Source organism: Narcine bancroftii, chromosome 2 (assembly GCF_036971445.1).
Source record: "Narcine bancroftii isolate sNarBan1 chromosome 2, sNarBan1.hap1, whole genome shotgun sequence".
Classification (NCBI taxonomy): domain Eukaryota; kingdom Metazoa; phylum Chordata; class Chondrichthyes; order Torpediniformes; family Narcinidae; genus Narcine; species Narcine bancroftii.
Window position 1 is genome coordinate 360,730,264 of NC_091470.1, and position 23,509 is coordinate 360,753,772.

Consider the following 23,509-nt stretch of genomic DNA (forward strand, 5'->3'; position numbering starts at 1 on the left):
TTCCTGGTCGACACACATGATGAGATCAGCGTCCTTCCCCCACCCCAGCCTACAACATCCAGAACGGGAAGCCGGGCCAGGCCAGAGGGCACAAACAATAGCAGTTTAAGGACCTTTGGCACCCGCACCATCCCATTCAGGCAACAGCCACCTCACGTGGACCTTCACACTGGCGGCGGTGGCACAGCTGTTCCTGGGAGCAGACTTCCTCCAGGCCCACTGTCTGCTAGTGGACTTCAAAGGGCAGCGGGTGGTCCATGCCAGGACCTTCCAGACCTTTTCCCTGGATGAAGCTAAGTTAGCTGCCCCCACAGCACCACATCCAGCCCCCCACTCCACGGCAGGGCGCACCACCTTCTTCCTGAGAAACTCAACCTCAAAGGAAGAGTTTAAAAAGATGGAGGAGCTGGGGATAATGAGGCATTCCAACAGTCCCTGGGCCTCCCCCGCTCCACATGGTACCAAAGGGAGAAGTGTGGAGGCCATGTGGAGATTACTGCCGCCTCAATGAGGCCATCAAACAGGTATCCTGTGCCACATATTCAGGATTTCACTGCGAACCTAAAGGGAGTACAGATATTCTCAAAGCTCTATCTCACTCAGGGCTATCAGATCTCAGCCACCCCAATGACATCCCTAAAACCCCTATTATCATCTCCTTTGAGCTGTTTGAGTTCCTAAGAATGCCTTTCAGGCTCAAAAATGTAGCTCAGACCTGCAGAGGCTGATGGACGCAGTTGGGCAGGACATCAGGTTTGCGTTCATTTACCTGGACGACATCCTGATATCCAGCCAAAATCGCAAGGAACATGCAGCCCATCTAAGACAATTGTGCACTTACCTGAGTGACTTTGGCCAAACGATCAATCCCCCAAAACATCAGTTAAGGCTAGAGACAAAATACTTCCTGGACCACAGAATTAACAAACACAGAGCCGCACCCCTCCCCGAAAAGGTAGGGACCATCAAGCACTTCACCAAACCCCACACGGTGAAGGGCTTTCAGGAATTCGTCATATGATCAATTTTTACCACCACTTTATAATCGGCAGCATCCAGCATCATGCGCCCCCTGATCGCACTAATGGCAGGGAAAAGAAAAAAAGTCACCTAAGATAGGGAAGCATCGGAGGCGTTCCAGAAGGCAAAAGACACATTGGCCAACGCCACGCTTCTGGTACACCCTAGTAGGACAGATGCCCCAACTACCCTCACAGTTGATGCTTCCAACATAATAGTCAGGGGCGTGCTCGAACAGTTGATCGTGGGGCAGTGGCAGCTCCTGGCTTTCTTTAGCAGACACCTCTGGCCACCTGATCTTAAATACAGCACCTTTGACCGCAAACTCTTGCACCTTGCAGCTGACACTTCAAGTACTTTTTGGAGGGAGGTAATTTTTCACAGACATTAACCTTAACCTTCAATAAAGTGTCAGACCTGTGGTCCACCAGGCAGCAGTCCTAAGTATCCGAGTTCACCGTGGACATTGAATGCATCACCAGGAAAGCCAATTTGGTGGCTTACGCACTGTCACGGCTGGCAATCCAATCCATCCAGATCCTGTCCCAGGGGATAGATTACAGGGCCCTGGTCAAGGCACAGCAGGCAGACTTAGATTCCCAAGTATAGCACAGTGGTTTCAGGGCTCAGGCTAGAGGACATCACCATCGACCCAGGTACCCAGATGCTCTTTTGCAACATATCCATGGCAAACCCCGGCCCATCATTCCAGCAGCATGAAGACGGCAGGTTTTTGACACAGTACATAACCTGGTGCATTCGGCGATCAGGACCACCGTCAAGATGGTAACCAAAAGGTTCATCTGGCACTGCCTCCCAAAGCAGGTCAATCAATGGGACAAGACCTGCACACTCTGCCAAGTGAAGGAACAGATGCACATCAAGGTACCCCTCAAAACCTTCAAGCCAGCATGATGAAGGTTCAGCCATGTCCACAAAGACATTATAGGAGGACTGCTGGTCTCTCTGGGGTCAAGATATCTTTTGACGATGGTCCATCGCTTCACGAGATGGTCAGAAGTGGTCCCACTGGCAGAGACAACGATGAGGCCTGTGTCAGAGCTTTGATCAATACCTGGGTGGCAAGATTCAAAGTCCTAGAACATATGACTTTGGATAAGAGTGTGCAATTCACCTCGGGGCTCTGGACAGCGCTGGCTAACCTTCTGGAAACTCAACTCCATCACACCACAGCATATCACCCCCAGGCCAACACCTGAAGGTGGCTCTGATGGAACCACTTTGGACGGAGGAACTACTGTGGATCCTCTTGGAGATCTGCATGGAACCAAAAAGAGGACTTCAACATCTCAGCGGAAGAAATGGTATATGGCACGCCCTTAGTCATCCTGGGTGAGTTCTTGAACCCAGAAGAACCACCAGCAGTGACATTGGAAAAACTGAGGGACTGACTAGGCTCTCAAGACCTGACACAGCCTTTGCCACATGGTCAACCCAAAACAATCATCCTCAAAAATCTAAAGATATGCAAATACGTCTTTGTGCAACAAGGAGCACACCACAAACCTCTGTAGTGACCAGGCATAACAGATCCATGTGCGTGCTGGACATTGGCGTAAAGGAGGGAACAATCACTATCGACTGCCTCAAACCAGCACAGCTGGACACTAGCCAACCGGTCACCATGCAGCCCACATGAAGCAGAGGCAGGCTGCCAAAATCAAAGGAAAGCACTTGGATCGCAGGTTCTTGGTTGGGGGGGAGGTCATGTAGTAGCCTGCTACCCGGGAGGGACCCAATGCACAAAATGACGGATGAACACTGTGATCTCACAAAGACGCATGGGCCTTTCTTCCTGGCCTACAACCCGCATGGCAGGAAACAGCAAACTTTTGCGGGAACGCCAACCAATCAACGGCTGGCACACCAGTGATGTCACTTCCAGTAACAACAATGGGAAAACTGGGCCCAGTGGCAGGAAGTTGGGACTATATAAGCAACGAATGGGAGAGCAATAAAAGCAATCTTGACTGTCACAGTGTGCGTCTTTCTTCCCCTCTCTGCTCTAGTCCTCACTCCAATACAATCAAAAATGCTGGATACACTCAGATCAGAGAACAATACCACTGCAGAGTTACTGAGCTGAAACATTCAGGCTATTTTTCTTCTTAGGTGCTACATGATGCACTGAAAGTTTGAAGTGACTGTGAGCTTGATTTCACAGTTCCTATATCAAACTGTTTTGTTTCTTTGTTAAAAGGAAATTTTCTTATTTCCTTTGAACTTAAGGGCATTTAGAAATTCATTTGCTTGTACCTTTTTTTTTCTTGTCAAGAAATTTAAAAAAAAATCTTTGGCCACATCCCGTGAGGCCTACTAATGTGCAGCATTTAAAAAAAAAAAAAATGAAACCTCAACGATTGCCTTTTTGAAATCCAAATGCACCACATTAAGTAGCTTGGAGCACACGGTCTCTGTTGTCAGGCCAACCACAGGTTCGATACCTTATGGAAGGCGAAAGTCAGTGTCTTGTGGTCAGTGAACACCCTGAATTGCCGGCCTTCCAAAAAGTAATGGAAATGTCTTACTGCCAGGCACAATGCTGAAACAACTCCTAGTTGAAAACACTGTATTTGAGTTCTGGGGGCTGGAGGTGCCTACTAAAAAAGGCCAAGGGCTGCTATTACCCCATGAGTTGTTCCAGCATGCCCCAACAGCTGTGCTGGAGACATCGTGGAGAAATTCAAACCAAAAGGGTTTGAGCCGATTGCAGTCTTGGGGACATCCTTGGGGGGTGAATTGGGATTTGGTAGTACCCTTTGATGAGGTCCACCTTGGAGATCACCCCCACCCCGTGCAGGTTGGCGGCAAAGTCTTGGATGTGGGGCACGGGATATCTGTCAGGCCTGGTGGCTTTGTTGAAGCAGCGGTAGTCATCGGATGGTCTCCAATCCTCCCTGCTGATTATGGGTGCCATGTGGAGGGAATAGGCCCAGGGAATGTCAGAGCACTACATCATCCCCAGGTCCTCCATCTTTTTGAACTCCTTCATCAGGCTGAGCTGTTCTGGAGGGAGATGGCGTGTCCTGGCGTGGAGCAGGCCCCTCTTCACCCCCCCCCCCCCACCCCCGACAGTATGTGGTGGCGCCTTACCCCTTGCTTTGGCTTGGCTGTGGAGAACTATTGAGAGGAACTCCTCCAGGATGTGGGCAAATTCATTGTCTGAGTGTGTTATAGTGTCCAGGTTGTTGGGGGTGGGGGGAGGGGGGGGCAGGTAGCTTGGCTTCCTCTATAGGCAGAGTCTGAAAGGCTGATGTGCACCAAGAGCCATCCCTTGAAGTCGACTAGTAAGCAGTGGGCCTGAAGGAAGTTGGCCCCCAAGAGCGGTTATGCCATTGACGCGATGGTAAAGATCTATGTTAAATGGCTGTTCCCAAAATGAAAGGGGATGGTGTGAGTCCCAAAACTTAAAATGCAGGAGCTGTTGGTCGCCCTCAGTGTTGGGCCCTGCTGCGGGTGTCAAGGCCTGCCCGGAGTAGGACATTTATCTCAGTGTTCATGTCAACCAGGAAATGCCTGCCCAACAGTGACTCCCAGACGTGGAGGAGGCTATCTCGTGGGCAAACCGCCGCAGCCATCAACAATGGTTGGCCAGGGCATTTGCCGAAAACCTGAAAGGTGGGTGGCATCGACGGGCCTCCACACCCCATCGCTGATGGTAGCAGCATATCTGTCCCAGGCTGTTCATTTGCCTCTCCGCTGACCTTGACCTCGCGTGGAGCTTGCTGATATGATCTACGATGGCGCTGGCATCATTCTTCGTTCTCCAGAACACATCCACCCAGGTGGTGACCCTCCAAGGGTCTCTGAAATCCTCATCTGTGACCAGGAGCCATATATCCTCTGGCAGTTGCTCCAGAAAGATCTCCTCAGAGAAGGAAAGACTTGTGGCCCTTGGTTAACACTTGCACCTCACTCATTAGGGGGAAAATGGGGCCCTGTCCCCCAATCCATCCATTTGCAGCAATCGAACGGCGTGCTCATGCCAGGAAAGCCCAGAAGTGCGGGTTAGTAGCTCTTTGAGGGCCACATATATGCCTTGTTTCAAAGGCTGCCATAGGAAATCTATGACGCTTGACGCTATGTCCTGATCCAGGGCGCTCATGACGTAGAAGTAACAGGTGTCGTCGGCGAAGATATGGTGATGCTGGAACTGAGCCTTGGTCTGCTTGAACCACATGTGGCTGCAACACCAATAATGTCGGAATCCTGAGAGACACCACGTGGATATTCGCTGGCTCTGCTTGAATCGTCATCTTCAGGTCCAACTGCCACGTCAGGGCCCCGCGTCATCATAGTGCCAGGTTGCCTGATGTTCCCATCAGAGTTCCCTGTGTTCCCGCCACGCAGAGGCCAACTAGGATGACAGCTAGCGTCAACCCCAGGTACTCGCAGTCACCGTGTAACATAACATAACAATTACAGCACGGAAACAGGCCATTAGGCCCTTCTAGTCCGCACCGAACCAAACACCCCTTTTTAGTCCCACCTCCCTGCACAATGCCCATAACCCTCCATCTTCTTCTCATCCATAGACCTGTCCAACCTTTTCTTAAATAATACAATTGACTCCGCCGCCACAATTTCTCCCGGAAGCTCATTCCACACGGCTACCACTCTCTGAGTCAAGAAGTTCCCCCTCATGTTACCTCTAAACCTCTGCCCCTTAATTCTTAACTCATGTCCTCTTGTTTTAAACTTTCCTCCTCTTAACGGAAATAGTCTATCCACATCCACTCTGTCTATCCCTTTCATAATCTTAAATACTTCTATCAAATCCCCTCTCAACCTTCTACGCTCCAAAGAATAAAGACCTAATCTGTCCAATCTCTCCCTAGACTCTAGATGCTTAAACCCAGGTAACATTCTGGTCAACCTTCTCTGCACTCTCTCCACTCTGTTTCTATCCTTCCTATAATTAGGCGACCAGAACTGCACACAGAACTCCAAATTAGGCCGCACCAACGTCTTCTACAATCTCAACATCACCTCCCAACTCCTATATTCCATGCAATGATTGATAAAGGCCAGCATACTAAAAGCCTTCTTCACCACCCTATTTACGTGAGTGTACATTGGCCATTTGTGGGCTGGCCCACGTCTCCGTGCGTGGGTTGCTACAAGAGTGCATGAAAGGCAAGATAAGGTCTTTGGTTCGATGATTATTCAGGAATCTGATGGCAGTGGGGAAGAGGCCATCCTTGTGCCACTGAGTGCTCATCTTTTGGCTCCTTTACCTTTTTCTCGATGGTAGCAGAGTGAAGAAGGCAAGGCCTGGATGGTGGGGGCTTTTGAGGATAGAGGCCATTTTTTTTTAAAAAAGAGACCACCTCATGAAGATGTCCTCGATGGAATGAAGTCTGGTGCCTCAGAGTTTATTCTTGACCTAAGAGTCACATCTCCATACCAGGCAATGATGCAACCAGCCAGAATGATCTCCACGGTCCACCTGTAGAGGTTTACGAGAGTCTTCGGTGACGTACCGAATCTCCTCAGAAACCTCACAAAGTAAAGCTGCTGGTGAGCCTTCTTTGTGATGGCATCAACGTGGAGGCTCCAGAACAGATCCTCAGAGATGTTGACACCCAGGAATTTGAAGTTCTTGACCCTCTCCACTACTGAGGACTGGGTTGTGTTCCTCTGACTTCCTTCTGAGGTCCACAATCATCTCCTTGGCTTTGCTGATGTTGAGCGCAAGATTGTTGTCATTACACCATTCAATAAGCTGATCTGAATCTCTCATTGCCGTTTGTGATTCTGCCGTCAATTGAGGTGCCATCGGCAAACTTGTAGAGGGCATTGGAATTGTGCCTGCCCACACAGTCATGGGGGTATCATGAGTAAAGCTGTGGGATAAGCACTCATCCTTAGGGTGTGGCTGTGTCGCTCAACAGTGAGGAGAAGACAATGTTTCCAATTCATACTGACTGTAGTCTTCTGATGAATAAGTCAAGGATCCAGTTGCAGAGGTGGGTACAGAAGCCCAGAGTCTGTAGCTTCTTGACCAGCATTGAGGAAGTAATGGTATTGAAGGCCAAGCTGTATTTGATGAAGAGCCACAAGTATGAATTGCTGTTTTTGAGGTGATCCAGAGCTGAGTGAAGAGCCAGCAATATTGCATCTGCTGTGGAGTGATTATGACGATAGGTGAATTGCAGCGAGTCCAGATCTTTGCTTAGGTATGTGTTCATTCTGGCCATGACCAGCCTCTCAAAGTATTTCATCACAGTAGAAGTTAGTGCTACTGAGCAGTAGTCGTTGAGGCAGCTTATACTACTCTTTTTGGGCACCGGGATGATTGATGCCCTTTTGAAGCAGGTGGGAACCTCTGACTGCAGCAATGAGAGGTTGAAAATGTCTGAACACTCCAGCTAGTTGGTTGGCGCAGATTTTCAGTATCCTGCTGGTACGCCATCAGGGCCCGACGCCTTGCGAGAGTTCATCCTTTTGAACGATGTTTTGATATCACCATTGGAGACAGATATCACAAGGCTTTTCATGGACTCTCGTAGGCACTGTTTGGTTCTTCTCAAAGCAGTCATATAGTAATGAAGAATCAAGCCATCTATAGTGTTCGCCCTCATTTTGTAGATTATAATGGGCTGCCTTCCCTGCGATAGCTGGCGTGTACCTGTCTCTAGTTTCCGCCAAAATTGCCACTTTACTTTGGAGATGGCCTTCTGGAGGTCTTACCTGGACGACTTGTAAAGATCCTGATCCCTGGCCTTAAACGCCCTCGTTCTCGCCCCCCCCCCCCACAGTCGGTTGCGAAATCTCTGATTCATCCACGGCTTCTGGTTGGGGAACACTCAGTATGTGCGCGTGGGCACACACTCATCTGCGCAGGTCTTGATGAAGTCGGTGACACCTGTTGCATATTCATTCAAGTCTATGGATCTTCTTGAATATTTTCCAGTCTATCGATTCAAAGCAGTCACGCAGACGTTCCTCTGCCTCCCTCAACCCTACTTTCGCCGTCTTCACCACTTGTGCTGTGGCCTTCAGTCTCTGCTTGAATGCCAGGAGATCAGACTAGAAGTATGGTCGTAGTATGGCTCAGTATGCGTTCTTCGTGGTGGTGTAGCAGTGGTCGAGTGCGTTGGTTCCCCTGGTCTCACAGGTGACGTACTGGTGATAGTTTGTCAAAGACTTCTTCATGTTGGCTACAATCAAAATAGCTACAAGATTTGATGAAAATAAAGCTAATTTATAAGATTTACAATCATACTAGCGTTACTAACGTGTTTGTTTTACAAACAGGTACAGATTTTGAGACTTTGACCATGGACAGAATTTCTTTTGAGTCAACTTACGACTTTGTGCAAGCAGGCTACTGCAGGTACAGTCGATTTGTTTCAGCGTTGCATGAAAATGTTATTATCGAAAAATATCTCCAAAAAAGGCTTCCAAAAAAAGAAGGGGAAAAAAAGAAAAAAAAAGAAAAATAAAGAAAAAAAGTCAACATACCTTTACATATGGAGGTGTGAATGATGACAAAAACCACTGCACAGTTTCATCCCCGTCATTTTCAAATTCCAACAATGATTCTGCATTGATATTAAAAAAAGGTGCATATTTTAGTTTCAAGAACAAATTTTTTTACACTTCATTGGTATCGTAGCCTTGGCTCAAAGGCAACCCTCTCAGCTGAGGAAGACAGCTAAAGCACTGCTCAAGTCTTCTGCAAATAAATTAGGCTGACAAGAATCCAGTGTTGAAAGAGTGGCACAATGCTGGAGATCCCTCTATTCTGATGAACTGTTAAAGTGAGCAACCATCTGCCAGTTAACAAATTATTTAATGGCACACTGAAACAAGTTTGGTTTATTCACCTGGTATGCTTACTTGTCAACTGTCCTTCATCACGAGGTGTAAACGTAATGGCAGACAAAAGCGGACCATAACACCTTACTGTCTTCAAATATGCTAGATATACTAGGATTATCTTGGTTTGCAAAGTTAAGATCAGAGAATTTAAAACATGGCTCAAAATCTGGTATGGTTTCAATTCAGGCCACATTGGCATTAATGCTGAAAAAACTTTCATTGTGAAAGGCAAACCTGAGTGAAGTGAATAATGAATGATAGTTAAGGCAGAGTGGGAAGGGCACAGGGGACTTTGAATGTTAAGGGAAATGGCACTGCAATATTTCAAAATTTAAAAAAATGGTTAATGATAACCAGAGCATGTGATCTAACAGTGCATACAAAACAAAGTAAACCTCCAATTCTAGAGAAAAGAGAGGAAAATAGTCCAACAGCAAAACTGAAGGCTCTTCTCCGAATGTTGCAGCCTGTGCTGCAGCAAGATAATGAAACTGCACAAGTAATAAAAATAAATAAATGGGTTCAACCCAAAGCCAACAAAAATATTACTGTAAAGTGACCAAAGCTGGAAATCGAGATACTTATTTATTTGAAAAGAGAAGCAAAATGGATAAATGTTCTGAAGAACAGTATAATGGCAACAGAAAGGAAGGATTTGAAATTAGAAAAGCCATGCACAAATAGATGTGGGGGTGGACAGTGGGAAAAGAAACAGCAAAGGTACAAAATATTGATTTACTGACAGATGATTGTGCTTTACTCTAGGTTCCAGCATCTGCCGTCTCTCATATGTCATCATGTTTAATGATATTGTCTGGGTTTTTTCTGTGTACTGTACTCACTTCAAAGTTTTCACTGTAATACTAGCCCTTAAACACTGGCTTACCTTGAACCTCCATATGCTTTACAAATTATTTGAATATTTTGAAGATTCCCACATGTTCAACCCTCCCAGAAACTTTTTATTTGAATTTCCCTAATTGCAGTATAGTATAGGTAAGGGAGAGTGAATGGACAGAAATCTCAGATAGGCAAGAAAAACTGTCCATCTCTGCACCAGTATTTCTAATCAACTGAACAAAATGATGATGTATATTTATCAGTAAACAGCAGACAACAGAGAAATTATAATTTTCATTAGTTTACCTGAGCTAGACCCAGCAGCTGTAGAGGGAAAATGTATAGTTTGATTCTTTATCTTCAGTTTGGTAGGTTGAGTCTTTGAGGGAATCTGTGATGGATGTAGTCGAGGAGTCCAAGGTTCTGTATCCAGTACTACATTTGGGCTTTGTACAGCAACCGAAGTATCCATTGTAACATCTTCCCGAATTTGCACTTTTATTAACTGAAAATAAAAATGATGTTATTAGAAAAATGGCAGATAATATTGAGACAAAAGAGTACTATCATTGGATGACAAGAGATGCTTGGAATCTGTGGAGAAAAGAAAAACTGATGGAGAATGTAACACCTGCAGTAAGAAAGCAGTATCTGTGGAGGGAAAGAAATTGTCGACATTCTGTGTCAAGAACCTGCAACAGGACTGAGAATGATGAGGGAAGATGGCCTGCATAAAGAGAAGGTAAGGAGTGAGATGGGATAGTAGGTGATGCGTGGTCGCAGCAGGGATGAAGGATGAAGCCACTTTGGGGAGGGGAGGGTGAAGGTGGAGGCAAAACTATGAGCTGCCTCAATGACGACCGCCCAGTGGCACTAACTTCTACTATAATGAAATGCATTCAGAGGCTGGTTATGGCCAGAATTAACATGCACCAAAATAAAGATCTGGACCCAGTGCAATTCACCTATCATTACAATTGCTCCACAGCGGATGGAATATCGCTGGCTCTCCACTCAACTCTGGATCATCTCAAAAACAGCCATACGTGCATACATACGGCTTCTCTTCATCGACTACAGCTCGGCCTTCAATACCATTATTCCCTCAGTGCTGATCAAGAAGCTACAAACTCTAGGCCTCTGTAGCCCCCTCTACAACTGGATCCTTGACTCGTCACTCTGCTACTATTGTCTAAAGGAGCCTAAAGAAGAGCACTCAACAGCACAAGGACAGCTTCTTCCCCACTGCCATCAGATTCCAGAATATTCAATCATAAACACTGCCTTACTTTTCATGCACTGTTATTTTCACTTTTTTTTGTCATTAAGACAATTATAACATGAACGACTGCTCTGTGACGCTGCTGCAAAACACCAAATTTCATGACTTGTTCATGGCAATAAATTCTGATACTGAACTCCTGATGGAACCAGTACTGGAAAGTACCAGAACCAGTAAAGTAAAGATGAAGATTATGGGAATCGTAAGGAGAGAGGGGAAGGGCAGATGGAACCAGATGGGGGAAGGAAACTGGTGGATGATACATGTGGATAATTTGCGTGGGTAAGAGATGATGGAACTGGGAGGTGAAAATGGAATGGTTATCAGAAAATGGAAAATGCAAAGCTTGTACCATTGTGTTGGAGATGACCCAGGCAGAATGAGATGTCGTTCCTCTAATTTGAATTGGGCATCATTCTGGCAGTGAAGGCTGAGAACAGTCAGGTAGGTTGTGGAAAAGGGAAAGGGAGTTGAAATGGCATACAAGAAGGTGCTTGGGATGGCTACTGAAGACCATGTGGATGCTCTGCAAATTGGTTATTTCAGTATGTCTTCTTCACGGTCTACGCTGCCACTTTTAGGGAACGAACTATAGACTTAAATCCCAAAGATTATCAACATTCCTTAGAACCCTTCTATTTAGTGTACATGTCCAACTCCTTTTTGACTTTTCCAAATACATCACCTCAGATTTGTCAAGATTAAATTCCATCAGCCAAAGGTCTGGCCCAATTTCCATCTAATTTTTGTATGCTCTAACCTTAGACATTCCTGCAATCTGCAACCATCTGTGGTCAGTCAAGGGGCAATTCGGGATGGTTCTTGATTGGCTAGGCCACAATAGGTTATAGGGAAAAGGCTCGGGCTGAATGGGACAATGGATCAGTTCATGATTCAATGGCAGGGCAGATTCAATGGGCTGAATAATCTACTTCAGCTCCCATATCTGTTGGTCTTATAAATACCGACATTAACAGTCATCCATGAGTAAATAAAAATCCTTCACCATGAATACCCGCATTTCCACATCATTCTGCGCCATCACATGCAGTAATCACCAGAACAAAATGGTAAACCCTTATTAAAAATTAATTCACCCAAATGATTTTATATTTTTCCTACCTGCTGCTGGTTATCACAGTGTACATAGATCTGTCCAATCCACGGCACAGCAGAAGGTTTAGCAATGATAGAAGGATTTGGACTCAAAAGAATTAATAAATGGCTTCTGATGGGGGAAAAAAAGAAAAGCTCATTTCATGTGTTATGCAAATATGGAATTGTCTTTCTTTACATTAAAGTTTTCAGTGCATTTCAATCCTCATTAAAATAAATATAACAGGCACATTCAGATTATGGAAATTTGCCTTTATGGAATTCACAAATCACTACACAAAGATTTGACATCTGGAATAAAATTTGCTCTTATGGAATTTATAAGAGGGTAATTAGATAAATAAAAAATGCTCAATTTTTATTTTACATCACAATATAGCTAATAAGATTTGAAAATTGGGTTGGCAGACACAGCCAAGTTCCTCCTTTGTTGCACCATGAATGGACTGAAAACCTTCTAAAAGGCATAAAGGACAAAAAACCTCAAGGGGTCATGGGAAATGGAAGTTCAACCAATTTGCTCGAAAAAGAAGCAATTGAAACTTAAACTAAATAAACAATTTTTACACTGCAGTGTTGTGTGATTCAGACAGAGGTCCAAAAATGATTCTCTCTGATCTCCCACTTCATAGCACACCATTTCCTTGGTGAAGTTCAAGGGATAAAAATCAAATTTGAAAATGGCAGTTAAAGAAGTCTGCAGATGCTGGGGTCGAGAGCAATATACAACATGCTGGAGAAATTCTCCCCCAACTCACATGCCATGTTAAGTAATCCCTTACTAACCATAGAGCATATATGCCATAGGTGCTCTGTGGTTAGTGAGGAATTACTTAAAGTGGTATACGAGTGTGGGGGGGAAAAATTGAGAACCACTAGGCTAGGCTTTCCAGACTCTGAATTCCCCCTATTTCAATCTAGCTGCACCTCATACTTTAATAATGTTTGCATACAAAGTTCATGGTTATAAAACTGTGCAGTTTTAGGGAATAAAATTGTTGAACTTGGACAACATTTTCTTGTCAAATACTAATTTAGATCACACGTCAGGGCAAATAAGCAACAAAACGTTGACCTAGCTTATGCAAGGGGAATTGATAGTGAAATATATTGGAAAGCAAATGCCAGTATCTGCATCTATAATTAAATGTGAACATTTAGGAACTAATATTCATGCTTTCCAGCTCTTGCATCAGCTTTGCAAGTACTTTATATTTAGCATAAGATTTGTGACATTGCAGTACTATCCATGGAACATTTAACTGTTAACACATAATTATGGCAACTTAGTCAATGTTAGTCTCTCTACTTAATCAGTGGAAAATTTTCTTGTTTCTGTAAGATTTCAAAAACATTAACATTACACTTCCGAGGAGAGCATTTACTGTCTATCCCTAAGTGTGAGCAGATTGTGTCAAACTGCTTTCTTCAACTTTGTTACACGCCTTGAAGGTATTTCAATTGTCCAAGATTATGAACTTCAGTTATTTATTGTTGCATGATTTTGTCTCAAATCACTGATATTCCAAAAATCTTCTTGATTTATAACTACAGGATTATTTTGAGCTGATTATTTCAAGAGACATTTATCATGTCCATGTCCTGCTTACAATCATATCCTGTTAAAGGAATTATGTCACAAGATTTTCTTCCAAGTCTATGGAACAATGTGGACAATTGTAGATACAATAAAAATCAAGCAACATTGGCTTGAAATCACCATCAAGGATTTTCAAAGTATAATTATCACGTATAAATTTACAGAAAATAATAATTTTTAAAAGTTTATACATACTCTGGGTCAACAACTCCATGCTGGGGTGTCACTGTTAAGGAATGTGCTGGCCAAGACAGTTCAAAAGTCAAGGATCTCGTGGAGTGGTTTATAATCTGTACCCGTCCAGTTGGCACTGAACCATCTATAAAAGGAGAAACAAATTAAACGGTCAGAAGCAAAACAGAACACACCCAAGTTCCAAGTCTCCAAAGGAGGTACATGGAAGCTCCTTGTAATCCGCATTTTGTCATCTATGCACCTTGATGTTCAAAGCAATCATACATATTTGCAACATTATGACAATAGGCCAAGAATCCACGACCTCATTGCAGCCATTTGTCTGTCTCTCTGTCTCATGGCTTTTTAGACAATTTATTTTATTGTTGGTGTATCTTGTATTCCTGTGGTTGCAGCAAGAATTTCGGTGCATCAGTTGATTGCGTTTATGTATTTGGCAATAAATTCTCGATCAGATTATTTAGTTAAATTTCATTGTGCATGGATATCCTACTCATCATGGCTAGCAAATCCAGAGGGAAAAGAAACAGCGTCAGCAACTCAAGTTCAATCATGATCTCTGATGCCATGTGTGGAATCTACACTTTATCCCATCATGTGTATTCTTCCTCCAGTTTACTGATTTTTCTAACACTCCAAAAATGTGCTGTCAGTCGATAAATTGTCTGCCATATCATTACCTCCAGCTTACATATTGCGATGGAATATTTGGGAATGTTTTTGGGAGATAAATTGGAAAAATTAGAGTAGGTTACAAACACACACTTGAAAACAGATCTTATTTGAAATTCATATTCAGCGAGTTTACAGAAACTATGGAGAATGCTATGCACATTTCACAAGTTGGTTCTAATTGAAATGATGTCAAGAAATGAATGGACTCTTGTCTTGGAAGAACAACCAGAGCCAAGTTGTCTGTGTTGGATCTTTTTGCAAGTCTTTTGCAAAGTGCTCACTCAGAGGTCATTGAGAGGTTATTGTTTACCTAAAACAACAGATGGGAGCAGAAGACTAACTCCTATTGTTTGCTGGAGAAGGTCAGGGGTTTTTTCAAGTGAGAGAGAAGGGGACATGTTACTGGCAGTTTGAATCTCAGAGAGAGAGAGAGACAGAAGGGAGTCTTTAACTGTGTGACACAGAAAGTTGTAACAAGCCTGGAGACACTATTTGGAACTGAAACAGAAGCTCCAGAGTGGCGGATGGCTGGAAGTGCTATCTGTCTGATGTTTCTCTTGGAATAAGTGAAACAGAAAGGAACTCTGTGTTAGCCTGAAAGAAAGAGGTTACCATCTGGAGAACCCTGATGGGGCAAGTTTCATCAGCAAGACATTGAGGTGACTAATGGTGGTTCCTCAGTTGTGGAAATCCTGGAACAACACATCTCTCTCTGCAAATCTACAAGAACCTTCCTGAGCAGTAAATATTTACCTTTCGAGTACCAAAGCCTGGTGAACTTTGTATATGTTAAATTCTGTGCACAGTATAAGAATTGCCTGCAACCAGTGAACTTGGAAGAATGAAGTGAGATTGAATTGTGAACCAAAGAACTTTTCTTAAATGTACACACAAATTACATACATGTGCACATAGAATTAGAAGGGGATTAAGTTGGGTTAGTTAAGTTAATAGTGATACGTTAAGGTTTGATTCAGTTTTCATGTTTAAAGATAATTAAAAACAACTTTTGTTTAAGTAACTACCTGTCGTGGTGAATATCTATTGCTGCTGGGTTTTGTGGTCCTTTGGGTTCGTAACAATTTAAAGTACAAAAGTCATCGATGAATTGACTGGTGCACAAGAGAAAAATATGTTGCACGAAAATAAGTGGGCTGATCGAGTGATGGGATTGATCTCAGACTTTATTTATCAAACAGCCTCTTTCTATGTCTCGTGATATACTATCTTAAATTAAGTTTACCAAAATGCTACAAAATCTCAGCACGTCAGGGAGCATCTGTGGAAAGAAAAATTGTTAATGCTTCAGGTCAGGAACCTTTTATCATTTGTTTAATTAAAAGATTTAAGTGTTATTCTTTGAGCATTTGTTGAGCTTCAATAGAAAACTAAGCAGGTGACTAAAAAGGCAAGGTTATAGTTATAGATGATGGAGAATTTAAGTGGTCACCCAATTTTCAGGAAATGCAATAGCTTTCCAAAAATAAGAGACACCACGTCATGAGCACAAAGTAATTTGAATAGAAATAAATATAAATAACTTGATTTATCTGGAAAGAATGGTTGCATGCTCTGGTAGACCCAATAGGAAAAAAAATAAACACACTTGTGACCTCATATCAGTTGAAAATAACATGAAATCAGAAAGAAATATTTGCTACACTCCGAGTTCAAAGATTTACATACTGTTCAGAAGATGAGGAGAAAATACATCAAGACACTTCATGCAACTTTTTTTGAGAGTTGCTGTATGGCATCTGTTCAGATTAAAAATGCTAACAAAGTTTCTGAATTTCACTCTTAATTTCAAGCTGACCGAATTATCACATAACTTACCAGTTGGTGGCACAGTAAGAATTAAATGCGTAGGCCGCACCGTCCAGGAATTCTTGGCCCGGGGTGACTGCTTCTCCACTTGATTAGAATCACGCAGAAGTAATGGAGAGCCCTGTGGTCCTCTTACTGGAAGTACATCCAATGATGCATTAGATGGATTTCTTTCTGAACTTCCAAGTACACTACAATAAAAATTGCAACAGCTTAATTTTTTTTTGATTTTAAACAATTGTTTTCAAAAATAGTAAACCCACTGTTTCAAAATCCAATTTACTTCCGGCCTCTCATTTAAATATGCAGTATTATATACTTTTTTTCCCCCCACACAGCAAGTGATGTTCTAATTTAATTTTAACCTGAAATATAGTTCAAATGAAACAAATATCATGAATAAACAAATAAGCTAAATAAATTGAGTATGGTAATAATCAAGAAACTTCAATTACCTTTCAGAACCAACACTCATCCCTTGAGAAGTTGAAAATGAATCTGAACCTTCTGTAGTTGCAGGCTCACTGATTGCAAAACTTGCTGTTACAGAAAGCATCACTTTTTTCTGATTTCCATAGAAAATATGGACATCATTTGTTCTCTTCGGTATGTTATAAACTACACAGAAGCAAATTGCAATGAGCAAACTTAGTATTGCCATTAGAAACAAGTTTTGAACATTTATTTATTCTAAACATCTGTTTACTATTTTGAGAACTATCACATTTATATAGTGCAACCAGAACATGAAATTTATATTCAGTTGAAGAACATAAATAAGAGCAGGCCATTAAACCTGCACCACCATTCAATGGGATCATGGCTGATCTGATGATAGACTGATCTCCATCTACCTGCCTTTTCCCCAGATCCCTCAATTTCCCTACCATGTAAAAATCTATCTGACCTTGTCTTAAATATATTGCTTGAGTTAGTCTCCAATGCTTCAAATTCCACAGATTCATCACCCTCCGGGAAAAGCAGTTCCTCCTCATCTCCATCCTAAATTTACTACAGGTGCACGATCCTTTATCCGGACATCTAAAATCCGGCAAGTGGGGACCGGTGGTCGGGGGAGGCGGCCGAGGGACCGCGGTGGGGGGAGGCGGCCGAGGGACCAGCGGTTGGAAGGGGGTGGGGGTGGATACGGCAGCACAATTCGGGTGGGCTTTCCAAAATCCGGAAAACATTATCCCCCAAGGGTTCAGGATAAAGGATCGTGTACCTGTACCCTGAATTTTGAGTCGATGTCCCCTTGTTCTGGTATCCCTTCCAATGGAAACAATTCACCCATCTCTCTTATCGATGCATTTCATAATTTTATATGCTTCTACAAGATCCCCTCTCATACTTCTAAACTCCAGTGAGTACAGTCCCTGATAACTCGATCTCTCCTCATAGGTTAACCCCTTCATCTCTTTATCAACCTGGTGAACCTCCTCTGCATTGCCTCCAAAGCCAGCGCATCCTTCAAGCAAGGAGACCAGAACTGCACACAGTACTCCAGATGCGGCCTCACAAGTACCTTGTATAGTTGCAGCCTAACTTCCCTGCTCTTAAATTCCATCCCTCTAGCAATGAAGGCCAATTTGATAGCCTGCTGCACTTGCAAACCAATCTTCTGCAATTCATGCACAAGCACTCCCAAATCCTTTTACATGGCAGTATGCTGCAATTGCTTGCCATTTAAATCAGCATTCTGATCTTCTATTTTTCCTTGAGGTGGATAACCTCATATTGGCCAACATTGTACTACATCTGCCAGACCATTGCCCACTCACTTAACCTATCTCTCCATATTCTCTGCACAATTTGCTTTTCCCATTCAATTTAGTGACATCAGCAAACTTAAACACACAAAACTCTCTTCCATTTTCCAGATCACCTATGCAATTGTGAACAGTTGTAGGCCCAGCACCCAGCTATGCAACACACCACTCACCAAACGCCAACCATAAAAACACCTCTGTACCCCAACTCTATTTTCTATTAGTTAACCAATCCTCTATCCATGGTAATAACTCAAGGTAATACTCTCCTTTATGACCGCGCTTGTTATATTCTCAAGGAACTCCAATAAATTTGTCATACAGGACCTGCCTTTTCTGAATCCATGCTGCATATGCCTGATGGATTCATTTCTCTTCAGATGCTTCACTTTTTCTTCTTTAATGAAAGCTTCAAGCATCTATCGCAACTACAGATGTAGTTGCCTACATCCTTTTTCAAATAGTGGCGTGACATTTGCCATCTTCCAAACCACCAGGACCAGAATTTGAGTAAATTATCACCAAAGCCTCGACTATAATGTCTGCCATTTCTTTCAGGACCCCTGGGATGCATCAGGACTTACTTATGTAGTACTTATCTATCTTAAGACCCTCAAGTTTTCTGAATACTACCTCTTTAGTCATAGAAATTACATCCAGGTCTTCACCTCCCATCATATCTTTGGTATGTTCAACATGTCCTCCATCGTGAAGACCGACACAAAATAGTTATTCAAAGCCTCACTGATTTCCTTATCATCCAATAGCAATTCCTCCAAGGGACCAACCTTCACTTTAGCCATCCTTTTGCGCTTTATACAATTATAAAAACTTTGTCTATTTTTATGCTTTGTGCTAATCTCTTCTCATAGTCTAACTTCCCTCTCCTTATTACTCATTTTGTGGTTCTTTGTTGCATGTTTTCCCAATCTTCTAGTTACCCCAATACTCTTGGCAACTTTGTACGCACAAGCTTTTAGTTTGACACCTTCCTTTATTTCCTTAGTTACCTAGGGCTGGCTCTCTCCACCCTTACTGTCCTTGTTTTTAACTTGAATATACCCTTTGTTGAGCAGCATGAAGAATCTTCCACTGTCCCTCCATATAGCCTGCGACACCAGTCTACCCTGGCCAACTCCTCCCTCACTTCCTTGTCGTTTTCTTTGTTCAGGAATAGCACACTGGTTTTAAATTGGATTATTGTACCCTCCATTTGGATGATAAACTCAATTATACTGTGCTCCATCTTTCCAAGAGGATTCCTAATGACAAGACCACTAATTTTACCCATCTCATTGCACAGGACCAGGTCCAAGATAGCATGTTCCCTTGTAGGTTCAGTAACATGCTGTTCAAGAAAGCCATCACGTATGCATCCTATGAAGTCCTCTTCAAGGTTGCTTTGACCAATCTGATTCACCCAATGAGCATGTTAAAGTCCCTCACAATAACTGCTGTTCCACCTTTACATGCCTCTAATGTTTCTTGGTTTATTGCCTGTGCTTCTGTAATGATATTATTAGGTGATTTTTTTTCCTCTTTACTATTCCTAATGTCTGCACAGATGAGCTCAACATTTTGCACCTTAGATCTTACATCTCTCACTATTGCCCCATCACATCCTTAATCAAGAGCGCTACCCCACCTCCCTTATCTTTCCACCTGTCCTTCCTTATTACCTGATATCCTTGTATATTTAATTTCTAATCCTCTCCACCCCGTCACCACGTTTCTGTAATGGCCACAAATTTCTAGTCCTTTGTACTAATTTGTGCCACAAGTTCACTAACCTTATTTCAAATACTAGGGGCAGTCAGATAAAGTACCCCTATATATATTGTGCTTTTAAAATCTGGTAATCTTTGTTTCTTTTGCACTTGACTCACATCACCTCTACATTTTTTCTTTTTTAACTTTTGCTTTTACTTGCACATCTCTCTTCAATTTGTTGCACAACCCCCCCCCCCTCAAATATTTAATTTAAAGCCCTATCTAAAGTCCTAGTTACCTGATTCTCCAGGTCCGACCCCTTTGAACAGTTCCTTCCCAATACTGGTGCCAATCTCCAATAAATTAGAATCCACTTCTCCCACACCAATCCTTGATCCACACATTTGACTCTCTAATCTTCTGGACCCTGTACCAATTTGCACGTGGCTCAGGTTGCACCACCTTTTTGGTTCTGTTTTCTGATTTGGTCCCCAGATCCTCAAATTCCCTTAGCAGAACCTCTTTCCTGGTTCTACCCATGTCACATGGATGACGACAACTAGATCTTTCCCCTCCCACTGCCAATTCCTCTGCAGATCAGATAAGACCTCCCAAACCAGACAGACAACAGTCTTCAGGATGCTCTATACCTGCTATGGAGAACTTTGTCTATTCCCCTAACAATACTATCCCTGGTTAAACCCTCCACTTCTCTTCCCTGTCTTGAGTGGCTTCTTGAACCACTGTGCCACGATTAGGTCACTCATCCTGCCGACAGCCCCCACTCTTATCCACACAATGAGCATTATTGTGTATTTCATTATAGGAAATTGCTTCTGCCTTTAATTACATTTGTAATTCCCATGGGTGCTGAACCTGCCCACAAGGATCTGTTCAATACATTTACTGACTAAACAAAGCCCGACTCCACTTGGTCTGAACTGTTGTGGCTCTTGCTGCTTTAGTGACAAGATACTGCCAGTTTCACCAGGTACATTAACATTAGAACAAAATAATGAATTTTCAGACCCCTATTTTACTGACTTGTGTCTATTCATAAACTCTCAAAAATAGATTACAGAAAATCATTGTCAATATATCAACATAAATACTTTTAGTATAAAGTGAAACATACTGCTGCAATATTTTCTAATAATTCAAAAGAAAAAAGATATTTTAAATACACTCTTCACCAGATACAAAATAGTTTTTTTTAAACTTTAAAAGTTAACAGATAGAAATCAGGTATTCAGTGTCAGAGCACCCATTAAAATTTGGAATTTCAGAAAAACAATACCTTCTGATACCAATTCTTCACCATTAAACTTCTGAGTGAAGTCTATCTTTTGAAGTGGACTGTTTTCGTTGATGATTTGTTGGAGTGCTCGATGATTGCGGGCAAGTGCTCTGTGATAAATGTTACGGTCGGGATTAAAAGGGAGAATATAATTAATAACGATTTTTTAAAAATTATATTTTCTCTCATTTTGGCAGCAGCAGGATGAAATTCCCTCCAAGTTCATGAAGCCAAATGACAAAGAATGAACTCAAAACAAACACAAATGGAAATACCCCCCACTTCAACTTGCTCTACCATTGAATAATGTCAAGGCTCATCCTTTGGCTTGCACTTTGTTTTTTTATTTACTGATTCACTTAAGATACAAAAAGATTCACAACCATGAATGAAGAAAATTCTCAGCTGCTCTATATTCTCAAACATTATTCTTTGTTTATCAATCTAATTGCTAGATTCTCCAGCCTGAAGAAACTATTCAGGCCATTTACCCTGTCAATTCCTCAGTCTGCATACATTCTGCTCTCATTCTAAAAATAGAATAGGCTGATCTTTCTCAATTTGTTCTCAAATGGTACAAGGTTAACCTTTCACTTTCGTTTTATATCAGCAAACCCAAACAAAAATCACCAATTACTGTACATTTTTGCATGCAAGTCAAATTGTGAAACCCAAAAAAAGATCTCTCTCAAAATAAAATGGGGGTTGACTGAACACTAGGAATATTTCTGAGACCTTAAATTCAGTTCAAAATCCAATCCATGCCAATCCAGTGTACAAGTTGACCCGTAGAAAACCAAATCAGCATACAAGTTGACCCATGAAAAGCAGATTTGGCATACAAGTCGACCATTGAAAAACCCCACTGCAACAGATCTTCATTGAAATTTTTATTGAAAACAATAATACAATTAGAACCCTTCAAAAATCACCATCATCGTCTGAAAACAACAATACATTTTGAACCCTTTAAAATCACTCGGTATCATCGTCGGAGGCAAAGATGGGGGCAAGCACATCCATATTCTCACTGTTTAAACAGTCATCATATGGGTCCCAGTCTGTATCTGATGAGGCGATTTCAGCTTCGTTGTCTGTGTCCCAAAATAAATAATCTTCCGTGCCATCAATTGTACAAGAGATACCGCACTTTTTAAATGATTTTATACAGTCTCTACTTTAACTTTGTCCCATGCCTTGAGCGCAAAGTTACAGAGCACATCAACTGATGCAGCATGCATTGCCCCCGCCTTTTGTAAATCATTTTTCTGCAATCGACATCCATGTATTCCATTCCTTGCACACACGGTCCTTCAAGCAAACATCAAGAGGTTGTAACATGCATGCAAAACCATCAAGATACCAACCATGTGATTATTATGTAGTGCTAATCTCCTTCTAATCTTCTCAGTTAAGTGGCTATAAAACATATCCCAGACCAACAAACTCCATTCTTTGCGTAAACCGCCCATTCCACACATTGTCTATCCAAAATTTCTACATCATTTTCATCCATCCTTTTTCAGGAAAATGTATAAAAATACCTGCAGGGAATTTTATTTTAGGTTTAATTTTGCATTTTAAGATTACCATGGGTCTTAACTTCGCCCCGTCGGCCATGCATGGTAACGCCACGGTGAACCTGATCCTTTCATGGCTTCTGGTTGGCACAGTTTTAACACCTTTCCATTCCACTGTTCTATTGCCTGTCATGTCGAGATTCATGGGGGTTTTGTCCAGGTTTCCAATATTTGCCAATGCAAACTTGTGTTTCTGCCAGTAAACTGGTGAAAACTTACAACTTTATGATCAAGATCTTTTGGTAGTTTCTGCACAATATTTGTTTCTTGTCATAGTACCAAATTTTTCCTGTTCATGAAATGGTTGCACCAGCCCACTGTAGCTTCAAAATCTTTACAAGGTCTAGGTGTGATTTTGCCCACTGCAATGCACATGTTCTTATTTCATTTCAGGTGACTATGTAGCAATCTTGCCTCCGTTCATGTACCCATTCTGCATTGTAATTTTCCAACTCTGGCCAATGAGTGATTCCTCTTCTCAATGAAGTTTGCCCTTTTGGCATTTTTCTTGAAGTCTCTTCTTTTTACCTCCAATCTCTTACCAGCTTCTCGTATACATCAAATTTCATTCAGCACAGATACAGGATTTCTTGGCCATTTCTATTACTCGCTTCACACTTTCATAGTGAGTTGCATTGTGTCGATGGACCCTTCAAGATAGCAATCACCTCCAGCCACCGCCCAGATCAATCCACTTGATTTTGGGGGTTGATGTATATGCCAGTCAGCAGTCCATCTCAGGCATCACGA

General features: G+C 42.4%; 1 protein-coding gene across 5 annotated transcripts in view; it reads right to left on the reverse strand.

Annotated features, from left to right (window-relative positions):
• cep192 (centrosomal protein 192) overlaps positions 1-23,509 on the reverse strand; it is a 172,429-nt gene that overhangs the window by 20,224 nt on the left and 128,696 nt on the right. For 4 of the 5 annotated variants that reach the window (XM_069922469.1, XM_069922468.1, XM_069922467.1 and 1 more), the window contains 7 exons: positions 21,180-21,289; positions 16,859-17,021; positions 16,413-16,594; positions 13,902-14,025; positions 12,113-12,218; positions 10,015-10,213; positions 8,509-8,588 (listed from right to left, as the gene is read on the reverse strand). In XM_069922469.1, the coding sequence (XP_069778570.1) occupies positions 8,509-8,588; positions 10,015-10,213; positions 12,113-12,218; positions 13,902-14,025; positions 16,413-16,594; positions 16,859-17,021; positions 21,180-21,289 (964 nt within the window). Of the gene's footprint in view, positions 1-8,508; positions 8,589-10,014; positions 10,214-12,112; positions 12,219-13,901; positions 14,026-16,412; positions 16,595-16,858; positions 17,022-21,179; positions 21,290-23,509 lie in introns of those variants that run through there. The other variant, XM_069922470.1, reaches the window with a different exon arrangement.